The sequence below is a fragment of the Prionailurus viverrinus genome, chromosome F2 (genome assembly GCF_022837055.1).
Source record: "Prionailurus viverrinus isolate Anna chromosome F2, UM_Priviv_1.0, whole genome shotgun sequence".
Classification (NCBI taxonomy): Eukaryota; Metazoa; Chordata; class Mammalia; order Carnivora; family Felidae; genus Prionailurus; species Prionailurus viverrinus.
The window spans coordinates 6,452,841-6,471,375 of NC_062578.1; the positions used below are offsets into that span (position 1 = coordinate 6,452,841).

The 18,535-nt window shown below is 43.2% G+C and overlaps 1 protein-coding gene across 2 annotated transcripts in view; it reads right to left on the reverse strand.

Moving 5' to 3' along the window:
- The window catches only part of ATP6V1H (ATPase H+ transporting V1 subunit H), a 110,988-nt gene extending 94,323 nt beyond the window's left edge, over nt 1-16,665 (reverse strand). For both annotated transcript variants that reach the window (XM_047842428.1, XM_047842427.1), the window contains exons 1-4: nt 16,527-16,665; nt 15,051-15,199; nt 8,701-8,803; nt 2,103-2,192 (exon numbers count right to left, since the gene is read on the reverse strand). In XM_047842428.1, the coding sequence (XP_047698384.1) occupies nt 2,103-2,192; nt 8,701-8,803; nt 15,051-15,163 (306 nt within the window). In that variant the 5' untranslated portion in view covers nt 15,164-15,199; nt 16,527-16,665. The remainder of the gene's footprint in view (nt 1-2,102; nt 2,193-8,700; nt 8,804-15,050; nt 15,200-16,526) is intronic.
- Nucleotides 16,666-18,535: the final 1,870 nt, after the last annotated feature.

Here is an 18,535-nt window from a genome sequence, read left to right on the forward strand (position 1 = left end):
GAATTCTGCTCAGGCCACGACCCTAACAGTTCCTGGGTTTGAGCCCCGCATGGGCTCTGTGCAGACAGCTCGGAGCCTGGAGCCTGCTTCGGATTCTGTGTCTCCCTCTCTCTCTCTCTGCCCCTCCGCTGCTCATGCTCTGTCTCTTGAAAATAAACATTTGAAAAAAAAAAAAAGAAAGAGAAGGAAATAAAAACATATTACATGTATCTGACTATTTCTGCAGGAGGAGAAAAAAACCAGGAAGGATAAAACCAGAAATCTATGATACTGGTTACCTAACAAGAGATAGGTGGGAATGCAGGGATGGGGAGTTAGGGTTTGGTGACATTTCTCTGATTGTATCTTTTCTATATAGTTTTGACTTCTGGAAGCATGTTGGTGTTTTACATAATCAAAAATAATAAAAATCAACAAGAACGAGAAAAAGATAAGCAGAATACCCAAAAACACAAGTGACTCTAACTGTATTTCAAGAAAAATAATATAACTATTCTGAATACAATACTCTGACTACATATTCTCGGCTTAAAGTACTGCAAACAAATACTGAACTCTAGTTAAAGGGCTCATTTTTCACAGTTGTATGGGTCAGCAATTCTGAAACTCCTTTCCTTGTGCTATAGGGCGGAACAGACAAGTAAATACACAAAGGATAAGAAGGGATCACGATCTCACTGTCACAGAAGAGAGTTACGAACGTGGAAAGGGCAGACTCGAATGAACTCTGGTGTTGAGCTGAAATCAAACTGGAGATAGTGTGAACTCCTGGTTTCTAATTTACAGGTATATGTATAAAAAATGAGGGGCGCCTGGGTGGCGCAGTCGGTTAAGCGTCCGACTTCAGCCAGGTCACGATCTCGCGGTCCGGGAGTTCGAGCCCCGCGTTGGGCTCTGGGCTGATGGCTCAGAGCCTGGAGCCTGTTTCCGATTCTGTGTCTCCCTCTCTCTCTGCCCCTCCCCCGTTCATGCTCTGTCTCTCTCTGTCCCAAAAATAAATAAACGTTGAAAAAAAAATTTTTTTTTTAAATGAGGATATCTGTGTGTGCACGCATGTGTGTGTTGTATATACGTATACACATATAAATAAAAGCAAAGTCTGCACGCGAACTCAAGCCTGCTCATTCTAGGTGCAATCCTATCCAGTAAGCAGGATAACCAAGGCAGACCACATCATTCCTCATTTTTCTTAACTTTATGGAAGAAAAAAGCGCTGAGAGAGACCAAAGTCATTCTCAGACAGGCCTGCATCAGCCCAGGCTGGACACGGATCCTTACCCGCATTATAAAATCACTACGTTCCTATAAATGAGGGTCCTAGGTAGACAACACCATTCTTCTTAACTTTTGTACCTTCACTAACAATTCGTACAGCGCCTGGCACATAGCAGGCCATCAGTAAGTGTTTCTTTGTAAACTGACAGAACAATGCTCCACACAAGCAACCACACCGGCACCGTTCCTCAAGTCCCGAAGAAGTGGTCAGGCACTGGATTTAGCGGCCCAGGTGGCCTTTCTCGAAAAGAACTGCTCTGTACACCAACAATTTCAATCTGGACTATACTCTGGTGGAACATACAAAACTATGAATAAGGGAGGCCCCTCTGTGTTCGGGGACAGTAAAACAGTAAATAGGAACTTTACGCAACTGGAAAAGTCTCAGATGATAAGCAAAATGTTCTCCAAAGAGACAGGATCTTTGAGAGGAAGCCCCTTGCCTACATTCAGCACTGAACCCCTAGCGCTTGGCACTGGCCTGGAGGACGGCAGGGGCACCGAAATCTGCTGAATGACTGAAAAGAGAAGAAGCCACATTGCCTGGAAGGACACAGAGCACCCAGAGAGCCTCAAATGATTTACCCAATATCACTGGTGTTGAACAAAGAATTCCGAGGTATTATGAAAAAAATACAAATTACTTACTGGACATCCTGAAAAACAACAAAAAGAGCCTGTGTGGAGGCATTCCCATCTTTAACACTACTAGCAATCCCAACTCAGAAGAAATCCACGGTATAAGTGACACCGTACAAAAATGTTGTTACCGCGCAGGATATAAAACAACGAAGTCACCAAATGGATTAAATAAAGAATATACCTACCTGCAGCATATCATCCACCATAGTTAGTATATACTGAACTGTCTGTTCTTTGGAGATGTGAGTCATCAAATTTATAAATGTTTTAGCACACTGGAAAAAAAATGAAAGTAATGTGAACTCTCATTTTCAACTACAAACACAGCATTGTAATGGAATTTCAGTAAAATATTTCTCTTGCACAAATTATAACACAAATGCTATTAACTAAAAGATTTCAATTATAGAAAATGCACATGCTTTACAAATATTGTGATGAAGTAGGGGAGGAACATACTATGACTTGCATCAGAGTTGTGATCATTTTTAGTGATAAATTTCCAAACGTTTACTACTTTTAAATCGACCTAGCAACAATAACTCTTGATTGCCCATGATAACGTAAACATGAAGCTATGAAGACAACCAAAAATTATCATTGATTTTGGCTTTTATTTTTGTTTTGTTTTTGCATTTACTGGGAAGCAGAAGACTCCAGCGACAAGAGTACTAGGGATTAGAATCAGAAGGCTATGACCTGTCCCCATCCTACATCTTACCAACTGTGTGACAATCTCTGGAATTCAACAAAAAACGTAGCCATCAGTATGTCTCCTCACAGATTTCCCAGGATTGTTGTGAGAATCGGGCTGAGTTGTGTATAAGCTCCTTCAGTCATCAGTAGCCCCCCCACCCAATATCAGAAAATCTGACGGACAGCAGAATTGCATTATATTCTAGTAAGAATACAAAGTGGAAAATTTTTTCTAAAAAAAAAAAAAAAAAAACAGTTAAGCAACTTTAAAAATAATACTTACTTTGAAACTTAATTGCCCTTCTAGGAATCTATTCTAAAAAATGTTTCAGAAATGCAGACAAAGTCTGAAATAGAATTTAAAACCACAATTATGGGAGCCTGGGTGCCTCAGTCGGTTAAGCATCTGACTGGCTTAGGTAGGTCATGATCTCATAGTTCCTGAGTTCTAGTCCTGAATCAGATAAGCTCAAGCCCCACTTTGGATGAGCCCTGCTTCTCTCTCTCTCTGTCTCTCTCTCTCCGTCTCTCTCTCTCTCTCTCTCTCCCCCTCCCTCACTCACTTGCACCCCCTCTTTCAAAAAATAAAAATAAACTAAAAATAAAGCCACAATTGTAAGAATACTAGCTGGGGTTGAAAAAAAATGGAAGACACCAGAGAATCCCTTTCTACAGAGGAAAGAACTAAAATCTAGTCAGGCTAAAATTAAAAATGCTATAACAGAAATGCAATCTCGAATGGATGCCATGACGGCGAGGATGGACAAGGCAGAGCAGCAGATGAGTGATACAGAAGACAAAATTATGGAAAATAGTGAAGCTGAAGAGAGGAGGGATACAGAGGCCAAAGATCATGATACAAGACTTAGAGAACTCAGTGACTTATTAAAGAGGAATAACATTTGTATCACAGAAGTCTCAGAAGATGAAGAGAGAGAAAAGGGGGGGGGGGGATGTTTATGTGAGCAAAACTTCCCTAATCTGGGGAAGGACACAGACATCAAAATCCAAGAAGCACAGAGAACTCCCAATTAAATTCGACAAGTAGACCATAGCCAAGACATATCAAATTCACAAAATACACAGAATCCTCAATGCAGCAAGGGAAAAAAGTCCTTAACCTACAGGGAAGACAGATCAGGTTCGCAGCAAACCTGTCCACAGAAGCGTGGTCAGAAAAGAGTGGCAGGATATATTCAACGTGCTGAATGGGAAAAACATGCAGCCAAGAATCCTTAACCCAGCGAGGCTGTCATTCAGAATAGAAGGAGAAATAAAGAGTTTCTCAGCCAAAGAAAAACTAAAGAAGTCTGTGACCACTAAACCAGCCCTGCAAGAAATTCTAAGGGGGAGTCTTTGAATAGAGAAAAAACAAAACAAAACAGACCAAAAGCAACAAAGACTAGAAATGAACAGAGAACATCACCAAAAAACACCAACTCTACAGGCAACACAATGGCTCTAAGTTCATATTTTTCAATAATTACTCTGAATTTTAATAAACTAACTGCTCCAATCAAAACACCTATGGTATCAGAATGGATTAAAAAAAGACCCCTCTATATGCTGCCTACAAGACACTCATTTTAGACCTAAAGACTCCTACAGATTGAAAGTAAAGGGACAGAGAACCATCCATCATGCTAATGGACATCAAAGGAAAGCCGGATTAGCCATACTTGTATCAGACAAACTAAACTTCAAAATAAAGACTGGAACAAGAGATGAAGAAGGGCGTTATATCGTAATTAAGGGGTCTATCCATCAAGAAGATCAAACAATTGTAAATATTTTTTGCCCCCCAACTTGAGGGCACCCAAATATACAAATCAATTAATCACAAACATAAACAAACTCATTATTAATAATACAATAATAGTAGGGGACTTTAACACCCTGCTTACAGCAATGGGCAGATCATCTAAGCAGAAAAACTGACAAGGAAACAATGGCTTTGAATGACACACTGGACCGGATGGACTTAACAGGTATATTCAAAACATTTCATCCTATAGCAACAGAATACACATTCTTCCCAAGTACATATGGAACATTCTTTTTTTTTTTAATTTTTAAAAAATATTTATTTATCTTTGAGAGGGAGACAGAGCATGAGCAAGGGAGAAACAGAGAGAGAGGGAAACACAGAATCTGAAGCAGGCTCCAGGCTCTGAGCTGTCATCACAGAGCCTGATGCAGGGCTCAAACTCATGAACCATGAGATCATGACCCAAGCTGAAGTCATATACTTAACCAACTGAGCCACCCAGGCACTCCTGGAACATTCTTGAGAATAGATCACATACCAGGTCACAAATCAGCCCTCAACAGCACAAAAAGATTGAGCTCATACCATGCATATTTTCAGATCACAACACTATGTAACTTGAAATCAACCACAAGAAAAAAATCTGGAAAGCCCTCAAATAGATGGAGGCTAAAGACATCCTACTAAAAAATGAATGGGTTAACCAGCAAATTAAAGAAGAAATTAAAATATACATGGAAGCCAATGGAAATGAAAACAACACTCCCAACCCTTTGGAATGCAGCAAAGGCAGTCCTCAGAGGAAAGTATACTGCAATTCAGGCCTATCTCAGGAAGCAGAATACACAACCTAACCTTACACCCAAAGGAGCTAGAAAAGGAACAGCAAATAAAGCTTAAAACCAGCAGAAGAAGGGTAATTTATAAGGATCAGAGTAGAAATAAATGATATAGAAACAAAAATAAAACCAGTACAAAAGATCAATGAAACTAAGAGCTAGTTCCTTGAAAGAATAAACAAAATTGATAAACCCCTAGCCAGACTTATCAAAAAAAAAAAAGACCCCAAATAGATAAAATCATGAAATCAAAGAGGAGAGATCACAAACACCACCACAGAAATACAAACAATTATAAGACAATACTATGAAAAATTATGTGCCGACAAACTAGGCAATCTGGAAGAAATGGACAAATTCCTAGAAACTCACAAACTACCAAAACTGAAACAGGAAGAAATAGAAAAAGTTTGAACAGACCCATAACCAGCAAGAAATTGAATCAGTAACTAAAAATCTCCCAACAAGCAAGATTCCTGGGCCAGATGGCTTTCCAGGGGAATTCAATCAGACATTTAAAGGAGAGTTAATACTTATTTTTCTCAAACCACTCCAAAAAACAAATAGAAGGAAAACTTCAAACCCATTCTATGAAGCCAGCATTACCTTGATTCCAAAGCCAGACAAAGACCCCACTAAAAAGGAGACTTATAGGCCAATATCCCTGATGATCCCATTTACAACTGCACCAAAAATAATAAGATATGTAGGAATAAACCTAACTAAAGGGGTAAAAAATCCATACTCTGAAAACTATAGAAGACTTCTGAAAGATATTGAAAAGGACACAAAGACATGGAGAAGCATTGCATATGCTCATGGATCGGAAAAACAAATACTGTTAAAATGTTTATCTGACCCAAAGCAATTTACACATTTAAATGTAATCCCTATTAAAATATGACCGGCATTCTTCGCAGAGCTAGAACAATCAATCATAAAATTTGTATGGAACTACAAAAGACCCCGAGTAGCCAAAGCAATCCTGAAGAAGAAAAACAAAACTGGAGGCATCACAATTCTGGATTTCAAGCTACATTAGATAGCTGTTGTCACCAGGACAGTATGGTACCGGCACAAAAACAGACACGTAGATCAACAGAACAGAATAGAAAACCCAGAAATGGACCCACAACTATGCGATCAATTCATCTTTGACAAAATGAGAAAAAGAATATCCAGTGGAAAGAAGACAGTCTCTTCAACAAACGGTGTTGGGAAAACTGGCCAGCATCATGGAGAATGAACGTGGACCATTTGCTTATACCATACAGAAAAAGAAATTCAGAATGGATGCAAGACCTAAATGTGAGACAGGAAACCATCAAAATCCTAGAAAACAGGCAGCAACCTCTTTGACCTCAGCCACAGCAACTTCTTACTAGACACATCACCAAAGGCAAGGAAAACAAAAGCAAACATGAACTGTTAAGACTTCATCAAGATAAAAAACTCTGCACAGCAAAGGAAACAATCAGCAAAACTAAAAGGCAACTGACAGAATGGGAGAAGACATCTGCAAATGACATATCAGATAAAGGGTTAGTATCCAGTATCTATCCACTTATCAAACTCAACACCCAAAAAACAAACAACCCAGTCAAGAAATGGGCAGAAGACATGAACACTTTTCCAAAGATATCCAGATGGCCAATAGACACATGAAAAGATGCTCCACATCACTCATCATCAGGGAAATACAAATCAAAACACAATGAGACACCACCTCAGGGCACAGAGCCTGCTTGGGATTCTCTCTCTCTGCCCCTCCCCCACTTGCACGCACACACGTGTGTGTGTGTGTGTGTGTGTGTGTGTGTGTGTGTGTGCTCTCTCTCTCTCTCTCTCTCTCTCACAATAAACTTTAAAAAAAAGAAAAAGAGGGGCGCCTGGGTGGCTCAGTCGGTTAAGCGGCCGACTTCGGCTCAGGTCATGATCTTGTACTCTGTGAGTTCGAGCCCCGCGTCGGGCTCTGTGCTGATGGCCCGGAGCCTGGAGCCTGTTTCAGATTCTGTGTCTCCCTCTCTCTCTGACCCTCCCCCGTTCATGCTCTGTGTCTCTCTGTCTCAAAAATAAATAAACATTGGGGCGCCTGGGTGGCGCAGTCGGTTAAGCGTCCGACTTCAGCCAGGTCACGATCTCGCGGTCCGTGAGTTCTAGCCCCGCGTCGGGCTCTGGGCTGATGGCTCAGAGCCTGGAGCCTGTTTCCGATTCTGTGTCTCCCTCTCTCTCTGCCCCTCCCTCGTTCATGCTCTGTCTCTCTCTGTCCCAAAAATAAATCAATGTTGAAAAATAAATAAATAAATAAATAAATAAATAAATAAACATTAAAAAAAATTTTTTTTTAAAGAAAAAGAAACTAAAAATAGAATTACCCTACGATCCAACAATTGCACTATTAGGTATTTACCCAAAGGATACAAAACACAGATTCAAAGGGGTACATGCACCCTAATGTTTACAGCAGCACTACTGACAACAGCCAAATTATGGAGACGGCCCTAATGTCCATCCACTGATGAATGGATAAGGAAGATGTGATATATATACACAATGGAATATTACTCAGCCATCAAAAAAGAATGAAATCTTGCCATTTGCAATGATGTGGATGGACCTAGAATGTATTATGCTGAATGAAATAAGTCAATCAAAGAAAGACAAATACCATACGATTTCAGTTATATGTGAAATTAATGAACACACGGGAAAAAGGGAAAAAAAGAGAAGAGGGGGGAAAACAAACCACAAGAGACTGTTAACAACAGAGACCTGAGTGTTGAACGGTGGGAGGTGGGTAGGAAATGGGCTAGATGGGTACTAAAAATTTTTTTTTAATGTTTCTTTATTTTTGAGACAGAGAGAGAACATGAATGGGGGAGGGTCAGAGAGAGAGGGAGACACGGAATCCGAAGCGGGCTCCAGGCTCCGAGCTGTCAGCACAGAGCCCGATGCGGGGCTCGAATTCACGGATCATGAGATCATGACCTGAACTGAAGTCAGATGCTTAACCGAAGGAGCCACCCAGGCACCCCGGGCGATGGGTATTAAAAAGGGCACTCGTTGGGATGAGCACTGGGTGTTGTACGTAAGTGACGAATCACTGAATTCTACTCCTGAAGCCAATGTTGCACTGTATGTTAACTAAATTTAAAGAAAAAGAAAAATTAAAAAGAAAAACCCTATGTGTGGAACCATAAGGAAAGTGCCATGAAAAACATGTAAAAAAGGGTGGAGGAATAAACTGAATAAACACACCCAACATAACATTTTCCCAAAATGAACAAACAAAACTGGAAAGTATTTAAATGTCTTCCAAAAAAGAGGATTTGGAAAGTATTTAAACGTCTTCCAATAAAAAAGGATTTTTAGATAAATCATGATGCACACCTACAAGGAAATATCACCAAGTCATTAAAATTTTGTTCTCGAATTTTCAGGGACACAGGAAGGTGTTCGTAATATGTTCATATCCATCACCTGACTGCCTTCAGTCTGGAGCACCTCTTGCTTCTCTTCAAGACTTCTTTTCATCTCAAACCTTTGAATGAATTCACAGTCTTCAGCAGAAATCATCTGCCCCCTAGAAAGTAAGAGGAAGTTGGTTTTTTTCAATAAGAGTTGAGTTGACACTGCGACGAAGGGACACAGGAATTCCCCATCTTTCTCCTCTCTCCTCGGTGGTTAACCACCGGGGTCGGCGCACAGGCCCCGCATCACACAGACCCGGGTGCAAGCTTAGCTCCACCAGGTATGGAACATGCAACCTCTCTGGACCTGAGTGAGTTCATTTGCAAAATGGAAACAACGTCCACATTGCCAGTAGGGGTTGATCGGAGGATGAAATTAAATAACCCACATAAGGTGGTTAGAGCGGCGCCTGGCCCGTAGGAAGCAATGAATAACTGACGCCTCTTAGCACCGTCCGAAGTCTCACCCTACCCCCCTCCCAGCCACCCAATTCACTCGGCTTTCCACTCCATCAAGACCAAAGCCACTCTACACGAACTTCTACGATCACTGCCTCCGGCAGAAAAATGAGCTCCTCCCCCTCTCTCAAAAAATAACCTCTCCCTCCTGACACGCTGTCCTAACAGCAATCACCCCACACTATCCGGTGTTCCTCCCACTTCTTTCAGGGGTTCCTTCCTCAGTGGCTCCTCGCGGCGCAAGACTTCTCTCCAAGCTCCGTCCTTGGAATCTTCCTTTTCTCTCCCAACTTCTTTCCTTCAGTGAGATTCCCATCAAGAGAGTCATACTGAGATACACTCAGTATCATCACCACGGGACCATCGTCACCTTCCCTTCCAACCCAGCCTCGCCACAGACACACTCATCAACGACACAAACGTGCCACGGCAAACCCGTGTCTGACCCTTCCTTGCGAAAAGATGTGTCAGCAAAACATCCTTGTTAGTCTCTGACACTGGGCACTTCGGGACACACACCGACCTTGTCGGACCATCAGTCTGGTGGGGAAAGTGTGGAATTTGTGCCAGTCTGAGGAAGAGTTCCAACTGCAGTTGTGAAACTTCGGCAGGTCTCTATCCCTCTGACCAATGTTTGCCACACCGATAAAATGGCCGTTATAATGGTATCTGCCCGACTCCACTGAGCGGTTATGAAAGCAAGAAGCACCACCTGACGTGCGTAAGCACGACAGAAATGCAAGTTTAAAATAAAAAAATGTAATATGCTTTGCCGTTCAAATAGCATCAATAGATGTCTTTTAACTGAGTGGTTTAAAAAACCGCCCTTCCCCACCCCCTGCCCCGGAGTATGTTGAGAGGCTACTGTTCCACAAAAGGCCAACCAAGGAACACTGAATTTGAGGCAGGTTTCACCATATGCACAGTTACAGAAATGGGAGTCCTTTTTCAGAAGTCTTGGGCCAGCTTCCTGGTGGCAGGTCTCGACACGGAGATTGGGGTGCAGGAGATTAATGGAGGCAGCGCTCCCAGGGGAGACCAGGGATGGGGTGGGGGGGGTGGGCACAGGCTTCGAAAGGTTAGGAGCCCAGCCCAGACTCAGGCAAAGTCCTGAAGAGAACGGGTTTCTGAGCACACAGGGGAGTCTGGGAAGGTGAGGTCCTCAGAGCCGGGCCCTCCCCGAGACAAGGGAGCTGAACTTTCATACTTCCTGACACCCCTCCCCACAACCCGACCCTCCTCCAGAGAAGATCTCGACTTTTGAGTATTCAAAATCTCAGCGTTTTACTTTATCCCTTTCTGGGTTTTATATACACTATTACTAAACACTATTTCATATACTTTTCACTTGCTTCTGGACTTTGGAATCTACTGCCCTTCAGTTCTTCAGTTGCAAGCACTGTAACTTTGTTTTCGCATGTGCTCTTTGTGTGTGTGTGTGTGTGTGTGTGTGTGTGTGAGAACTATTCTCACCTGCTGGATTTTTCCAACAATCCCTTCCTTACCAACCCAGAGAGGAATTTCCAGTCCTTATCTTTCCAGATCTCTGAGGCAGGTGGCAACGTGGCCATTTCTTGACCCTCTCGTCCTGAGCTTCCAGATTCTTCTTGCCCTTCTCAGGCCACTTCTCATTAGTGCTCTTCACAGATTCCTTGTCTCCTACCCTGTGCTTCAGGCTCTGTGGGGGGCTGTCTTCATCTGCACTCCCTGAATCCTCCCTGAGTGCTCCCGGCTACCCTCCGTGCTGCTGAGTTCAGGCCCAGTCTGAGCTGCGCCAGTCTGAGCTGCGGCCCAGGCCGACCTCCCACAGTCCCCACTTAACATGGGGACCTCTCCTCCCACAGAGCAAGCACACAAGCACCCTAGACCCTGAGGGGCACAGCAGAGGTCACTAACATATATCCCTACCCACATTCCATCCCAGCCTGGCTAATGGGATAATGAAATTTAAAAAAAAAAAAAAAAAAAAAGACACTTTGCCCTGTTTCCCCTGTGGCTAAGCACTTCATACACCAGGCAGGAAAAAAGGCACTCCGTACCCTGGGGTAGACCAAGATAACAAGGTCCAGTTCTGGCCCCAAAATACATACGGTCTTTCTCATAAACCTGAACTTCCCAGCTAAAACAGTTTCACCCCCGGATTTTGCCATGCTAACGAATTAAAGCATATTATTATAGGATAATCATGAGAAAAAGTTGTGGTGTTCTCCCATGACAAAACTGTACAAGGAAGGTTACCTTTGGTGACCTTTCCATTTCACAGCTTTCTTTTCCACTTAAATAATTGTGGTTTTCTGCAGTAAGCCAGTTCTTCCGAGGTCTGAATTTCTTTCCTTTTTTGTAAGTAACCTTTTCCTTTCCTTGCTTAAATTCTTTTGTCTCTGAATCTTCTTTTGACAGTCCCATAACCTAGCAAGTTAGGAACGGGGGTCCCTTTTCTCATGACCTACAGCCACTCAGGCACCAGTCCTAACGATCCCCCCACCTAATACCGCCCTCCTCTCAACTTCTCTGCCTCTGGAATAGCTCAGCCTTAAGGTAACAACCCACCCAACGTTTCCCTGCTTCCAATCCACCCCTCCTCCACACCCCTCTTACTAGCGCCAGCCAGCTTTCTCAAGCACACATCCGACCACATTTACTCCTTCGTATCAGTCACTGCGAACTTGAATGGCTGTTCCACCTGGCACCAAGGTAGAGGCATTCAAGAAAAATCATTTTAGGGGCACCTGGGTGGCTCAGTCAGTTGAGCACCCAACTCGTGATTTCATCTCAGGTCAAGATCCCAGGGTCGTGGGATGCAGCCCTGCACTGGGCTCCTCGCTGAGAGTGGAGTCTGCTTAAGATTCTCTCTCTCTCTCTCTCCCTCTCTCTCCCTAGGCCCCTCTCCCCTGCTCACACACTCTTTCTCTAAAAACAAACAAACAAAAACAAAAACAAAAAACAAGAAAGAAAGAAAAATCATTTTAATCAGCTAGTTAAAACCTACATCAGTATGTACATGTTATTTAACCTATCTGAATGGCTATCTACTCTTCCATAAGACAGGGATAGAAAACCTTAGGCCACAGTGCTGCCATGAAAGTAACATGAAACAGTATGTGACTCAACCAAGTATGGTACTCCTTTCCCAAACACTTGTCTCCACCACTGCCCAACATTTACTCTGCTCACTCATGATCTAACCAGCCAAGATCAACAGGCAGCCTATTGTGTGTCAGGCACCTGTGAGAACAGGTGACACAGCGGTGAATTAAACATCCCTCTTTGAGCCTGGACTGCAGTGGGGAAAACAAAAAACACACAAACACAAAAATAAGTAATTTTTTAACACACACACACACGCGCACACACGCACACAATGCCAGGACACTAAATGCTATGAAAAAAACTGTAGCTGGGTAAGGAGCTAGAAAGTGACAACAGAGGAAAGGATAGCTTTTGGGTAGATTACAGTGAAGTCCTTTCTGAGGCCACCCGGGCAGACACCCACTTGAAGGGAGTTAATGAGCCACGTGATCTAGGGAGGAACTTGCAGACGGAAGTGTACGTCTCAGGGCGGTGGGGCTCAACAGCAGGCACACGGTTAACACTTGGTGAACATTTGTGCACAGACGTACAAAGTAGAAGGGTTTTATAAAAGAAACGCATGAGACGGACAGCAGAATACAGGACAGAAAAAAGAATGAGAGAGACTACAACTTAGTAGTACAGAGGCCTTTGAAAAGGAGGAACAGGGAGAAAGCAATTAAATACCCCCCTGGAACTAAAAATGTTCCAGATACCAATGCTAGGGAACCTCTGCCAGTCAGCCAGTGCTTTCTGATTAATAATAATACCATTCTATTTAGGTTATAAACAGGGACAAGCTTTATAAACATGAAACCCCTTGTTCTCTAGTCCAAACACACTCTGGACTAAAACTAGGAAACAGAACTCAAAATCCTAATTTCACACGGGATTTAAATTTAAATCATACAGATATAGATGAACAGAGAGAATATCAGAAAGTCCCTCCTCCTCCTGCCCCACAATAATCTAGTCCCTTAAAGTGGGAATCCAGAATCATCCTAGATTCTTTTTCACCCTCATAGATTAAATCGATCGCAAAGACTTTCTCAAATCTATCCAATTCTATCCATCCCAACAGCCTGGATGCGGCTACAGCCTCATCATAGCTCTAGGTTTGTTTCCACAAACCCACCCTCTACGTTTTGTCAGTAGAACAATCCAACCAAAAGGCAACCTGACATCCAACTCCCACTTACAAACGTCGGTCATTCCCAATTCCTACAACAGGGATTTTAAAACTGTGCTCCTTGGGGAGCCTCCACAATTGGCTCCCGGCTGCCTCTCCGGCCTCAGCCCACCCCACTGCCTGCCTCCAAAACGTGTATTATTCCCCACCCAGCACGCTGCTTTTAATTCCCTACGTTTGAACATTCCCTCCAGAAAAACTTCCTGGAGGGAGGATTAGCTGTCCTTTTTCTGTGCACCCACCATTCCCGGTGCACCTTTCTACTCTCTCAGTTAACATACCAAATGATCTGTTTCTATAACTGACTTCCCTACCAGACTATATTTGTCTTTTTGAAGCCTCAAAGCCTCGAAATAGGCCTCAAACTTGAAAGGTGGACAATAAATGTTTAATGAGTGACTAAATTAACCGAAATAAGTGCATCATCGTTGTATGCCGTATGTGCCTCTTACAGCAGACTCCTAAATATAAATCTAAAGATTCCTCGATTTGTTTTTCAAAATGTATCTGAAAATCTGAACTGAATTTCCTTAATAAATCACTGTTATAAATATACCAAAACAGATATGAAGTCAATATGATAAAATATCGTCAAGAAGAAACGAAGCCTTACTTTACAAATAAATACGGAACACCAGCATGCTAAATCTTAATACATATAAGAAAGAAGGGAAGTGGATGGAACTAGAGGGTATTACGCTAAGCAAAATTAGTCAGTCAGAGAAAGACAAATATCACATGACCTCACTCATATGAGGACTTTAAGACACAGAACAGATGAACACAAGGGAAGGGAAGCAAAAATAATATAAAAACAGGGAGGGGGACAAAACATAAGAGACTCTTAAATATGGAAAACAGAGGGTACTGGAGGGGTGGAGGGAGGGGGGATGGGCTAAATGGGTAAGGGGCATTAAGGAATCTACTCCTGAAAATCATTGAGGCACTATATTTGGATGCTAATTTGGATGTAAATCAAAAACAATTTAATTAAATTTTTAAAAAAAGAAAGAAGGGAAAAGAACTAAAATTTATGGAGAGTGCATTCAACACACTATTGCATATATTCAACTGTGCGAATCCTTTAAATATGCTATTTCAGCAACAACTCTGCGAGGTCCGTATTCCCCATTTCATTTTACTTCAATGAACCGCAAAGAAGTTAACGATTCCCCTAAGATTACCAAACTAGTAGACAGAAGAACCAGACTTCAAACCCAGGTCTTGGAATTCAAACATCTACACTTTTTACTAGTTGTATGAGCTACGCTGCAACACCGGCTTCCCCACGTTGATCACCCAGGCACAACGAGCCAGTCTGGCAGGCTTTGCCCGCTATCCCCTTCCCCCCTCCAAATCCCATGAACACGCCTCCCACCTCTCCCGCTCATTCAAAAGGTACAACTTTCCAGACACGGAAGATCAAAAGGGCTCTGAGGGGCTCCGCTCCCCTGCAAGAGCCTCTAGCTCCTTCCACCACACTATCCTGTCTCCCTACGGCAGGTAAGACTTCTAAAGGAGGAAGTGTTTTCTTCCATGTCTGGTAGTATTTTTCCATCACGTCTCTCATTGAGGCATGATCACGAAAAAGTCCGATGCAAAAGCACATGATTATCCCTGATTCACAGCAAATCGGTACTTACTGAAGGTAAGACTGCCAGTTCACTTTGTTTGCCCGAACCTCCGCAGCCTTGGCAGCAATAATGTTCGTCGGAACCGCAGCATCTACGGCACCTCGGATATCCATTTTGGTCATCTAAATGTTATGATCTTGGATGTTTTTTCAACAGATCTGCAATTTTGAGGCAAAGTAACATGAGAATACTAGGTGTTACCATTTTTTAACAACTACTGCTATCATTATTATTGTTATCAACATCATCGTTATCGCCCTATTCTCCCCATTCAACTCAAACATTAAATATATTAGATGTCCTAAGTATGAAAATCATTAGATTTCAAAACTTGCCTAATTATGCCCCACTCCATAAAAGTGTTCTCTAAAGATTTTTACTTTTCCAGGAAAAGTTTTTTAATTACTGGCACTAATCTTGCAGTAAGGTTTTTCAAAGTAACTCTTTTAAGTCCTTCAAACTAACATCAGAAGTCTGGCTTCAATAAAATAGGAATACAGATTAAATGTATACAACTGGGAACAAGTTTCTCCTGACACGGAAAAAAATAAGAACCTGTACAGTAGAGAGAAGACCATTTATTTTTACATTTACTAACCATCATTTTGAAGCATCATTATTTAAAAAAAAAAAAACTACTACTACAAGTGCCTTCTAAAATTACTCATTCAAATTAAAAACCCTAAGGTGGGAATGTAATTTTCTTTCTTCAACCAAAGTTCAGAGTATTTTCAAAATCAAGTTTAGGAGGAAGTTTTGGAACAAATACCAATTACAGTTTAGGTACAAGCAACAATGGGATTCTGGTCTGGTGACAACAACCTACAATAATGAGCTTTCACGTAATTCTCACTTCCAAATTTACGCGTAAATGCTCAGGCCTGATTTTCTCTCGATACGAAATATACAGGTTTTGGTTCACAGAACAGACGTTCGCTGCCACGGCCACAAAGCAGCTAAAACCATACCCAAAATTCTATTCTGCAATCCCAATGACCTTAGTCAGCTTGGAACTTAATCTCTACATCTGAGGGTTTGCTGCCTAAACAACCCAAGCAATACACACAGGTAGGGCGGAGGGAAAACTGGCTCTGGCCGGGTCAGGCTGGAACCCTGAACACCGAGCGGACTCAGGCGCAGCGGCCTCCCCCGGGGTAGGTGAAGGTGCTTCCGGATGGCCCTCTGGGTCCCCGAACAACTCGAACCTGCCGCAGGCCGAGGCCGAGGCCCAATCCTGGGGAAAGTATACAGTATACCTGTCCTCCCCCCCCCACCCCCATTCCTGCCCCCGCGGGGAAGGAGCTCCAGTTCCGTAAACCCAGCTGAGGCCTGGAAGGACAGAAATCTGGAAGCCCGGGGCCGCAAGAGGGCTGGACGGGCCTGCGCGGCGAGAAAGCAGCAGGCGCCAGAGAAGCTGGGGAAAGCGCAGGGGGTCGCCTCCCTCCGGCCGGGGCGGGAGACGAGACGGCGCGACTGCGGGCTTACTTCGCGAATCCAGGGGACCCGACAACGCACGCGAAGGCGGCAGGGAGGAGGACGCGGCGGTGTGGGCCGTCGGGGGCGCCGCCCGGCTGGGGGCGCCAGCCGAGTCGGAGCCGAGTGGGGTTTCCAGCCGGAGCGGCCCCGGCAAGGGCAGACGTCCCCGCACCCAGGAGACGTTGAGGGCGGCCCAGGTGGAAAGAAGCCGGAGCGGCAGCGGAATGACAGAAGGGCCGGTCACGTGAGCGGAGGCACGTGACAGCCCGGAAGGCGGAAGCCGGAAGCCCGGAGGATCCAAAACAGCTCCAGGAGCCGCACTGCGCTTAGGGGGGGGGTCGCTCAAGGTGGGCTGGCGGAGTCCGCGCGACCGGCGACACAGGCCCCGGAGGGACGCAGGGCTTGTGCCCAGGCTGGCCCCTCCAGAGGGAGGGGAGCAGGTGGGCACGTGGGGATCACCGCCCCGAAACCCCGAGCCCCGTTTGGGGGCGGTCGAGGTCCCCAGCCCAAGGCAGAGAATCAGGCCGAAACTTAATCTTAACCGCCGTTCTTTTGAAATATTTCATTTAATGCTTTTAAATAGATGGACTTCCACGTGGATTTAACAGCTCCATGAAGCAGGCATTCTTATTCGGATTTTAAATATGAAACTGATGCTGAGACGTGGGTCACAAAAGTTAGGTTGCCCTCGGGTTGCAGATTGAGCAAATACTATTTCACGTAGTATTTGCAATTATACTAAAAACTTTGTGTTTACTGAAAATGCAAATTTGACAATCCTGACTTGAGCAAGATTGCCCCAGTCCAGGCCTCAACTACCCTGTTTGTCTTAAGATAATGAGTAATACTACTCAGTACTGCAAAGAGTCAGTTATATGTAATTAGCACTCAGAGGGATGTATAACCAAGACATTTTACTAAAAATGTTAAATTTCGGCCAAGTCTTAAAGCACTGTGAATAAACACATAGTAACAGGATATAATGTATTATTTTTCTATTGCTGCTTTAACAAATTATCACAAATTTGCTGGCTTACACCAACACAAATTTAGTCTTTTACAGTTCTCCAGGTCAATCCATTTCCCGGTGTTCTCCAGTTTCTAGAATCTGCCTGCATTTCTTGGCCCATGTCCTCCTCCCTCCACCTTCAAAGTCAGCAACGTCACAGCGCCTTCTGAGACTCAGTCAACACAGCTGATAGGGGTTCTCTGGTTTTACGGGTTCATGGGATTAGATTGGGCCCACCTGGCTAATGCAAGCAACTCTCCCCATCTCGAGGTCCTTAACTTTAATGACATATGTCACCACGTTTCCCTTTTGCCATGTAAGCTAACGTATTGACAGGTTCCAGAGATTAGAAAGTAGAATCTTTAGGGGGCCATTATTCTATCACAAACATAGAGGAAAGGATAAACACTAGTATAAATGTTCAGAGGAGCCCTACGTCGTATCTATGTTGTATTTCTAAAGTAAAATATTTTTTTTAAGTTTTATTTTATTTTGAGAGAGAGAGCAGGGAGGGGCAGAGAAAGCGAGAGAGAATCCCAAGCAGGCTCCATGCTGTCAGCACAGAGCCAGACACAGGGCTCAAACCCACACACCATGAAATCATGGCCTGAGCGGAGATCAAGAGTCAGACACTCAACCGACCGAGCCACTCAGGCGCCCCTAAAGTTTTTTTTTAAAAACTCTACATAATACTGCAAAGTGTTAAACTTTTTCAATCTGAATAATGTACGTGGATATTCCTTGTGTTTGTTCTTCTTACTTGAAATTTTCTTTTAATAAATTTGATGCTATAGATTGAGTCCGTTTATATGCGAGCTTCTAGCCGAAATTAATCAAAGACTTGCTTACTAAGAAAATTGTGGAATTGGAATCAAAGAAAGATTGCAGATACTAACCACAATAATAGCTTGGTAAAAAATTTCGTTGGTAACAAAGCTGTAAGTCCCAAAACTATTTCTTTATAATATTTTTTTTTTACTTTTTAAAATTTTTTATTTAAATTTTAGTT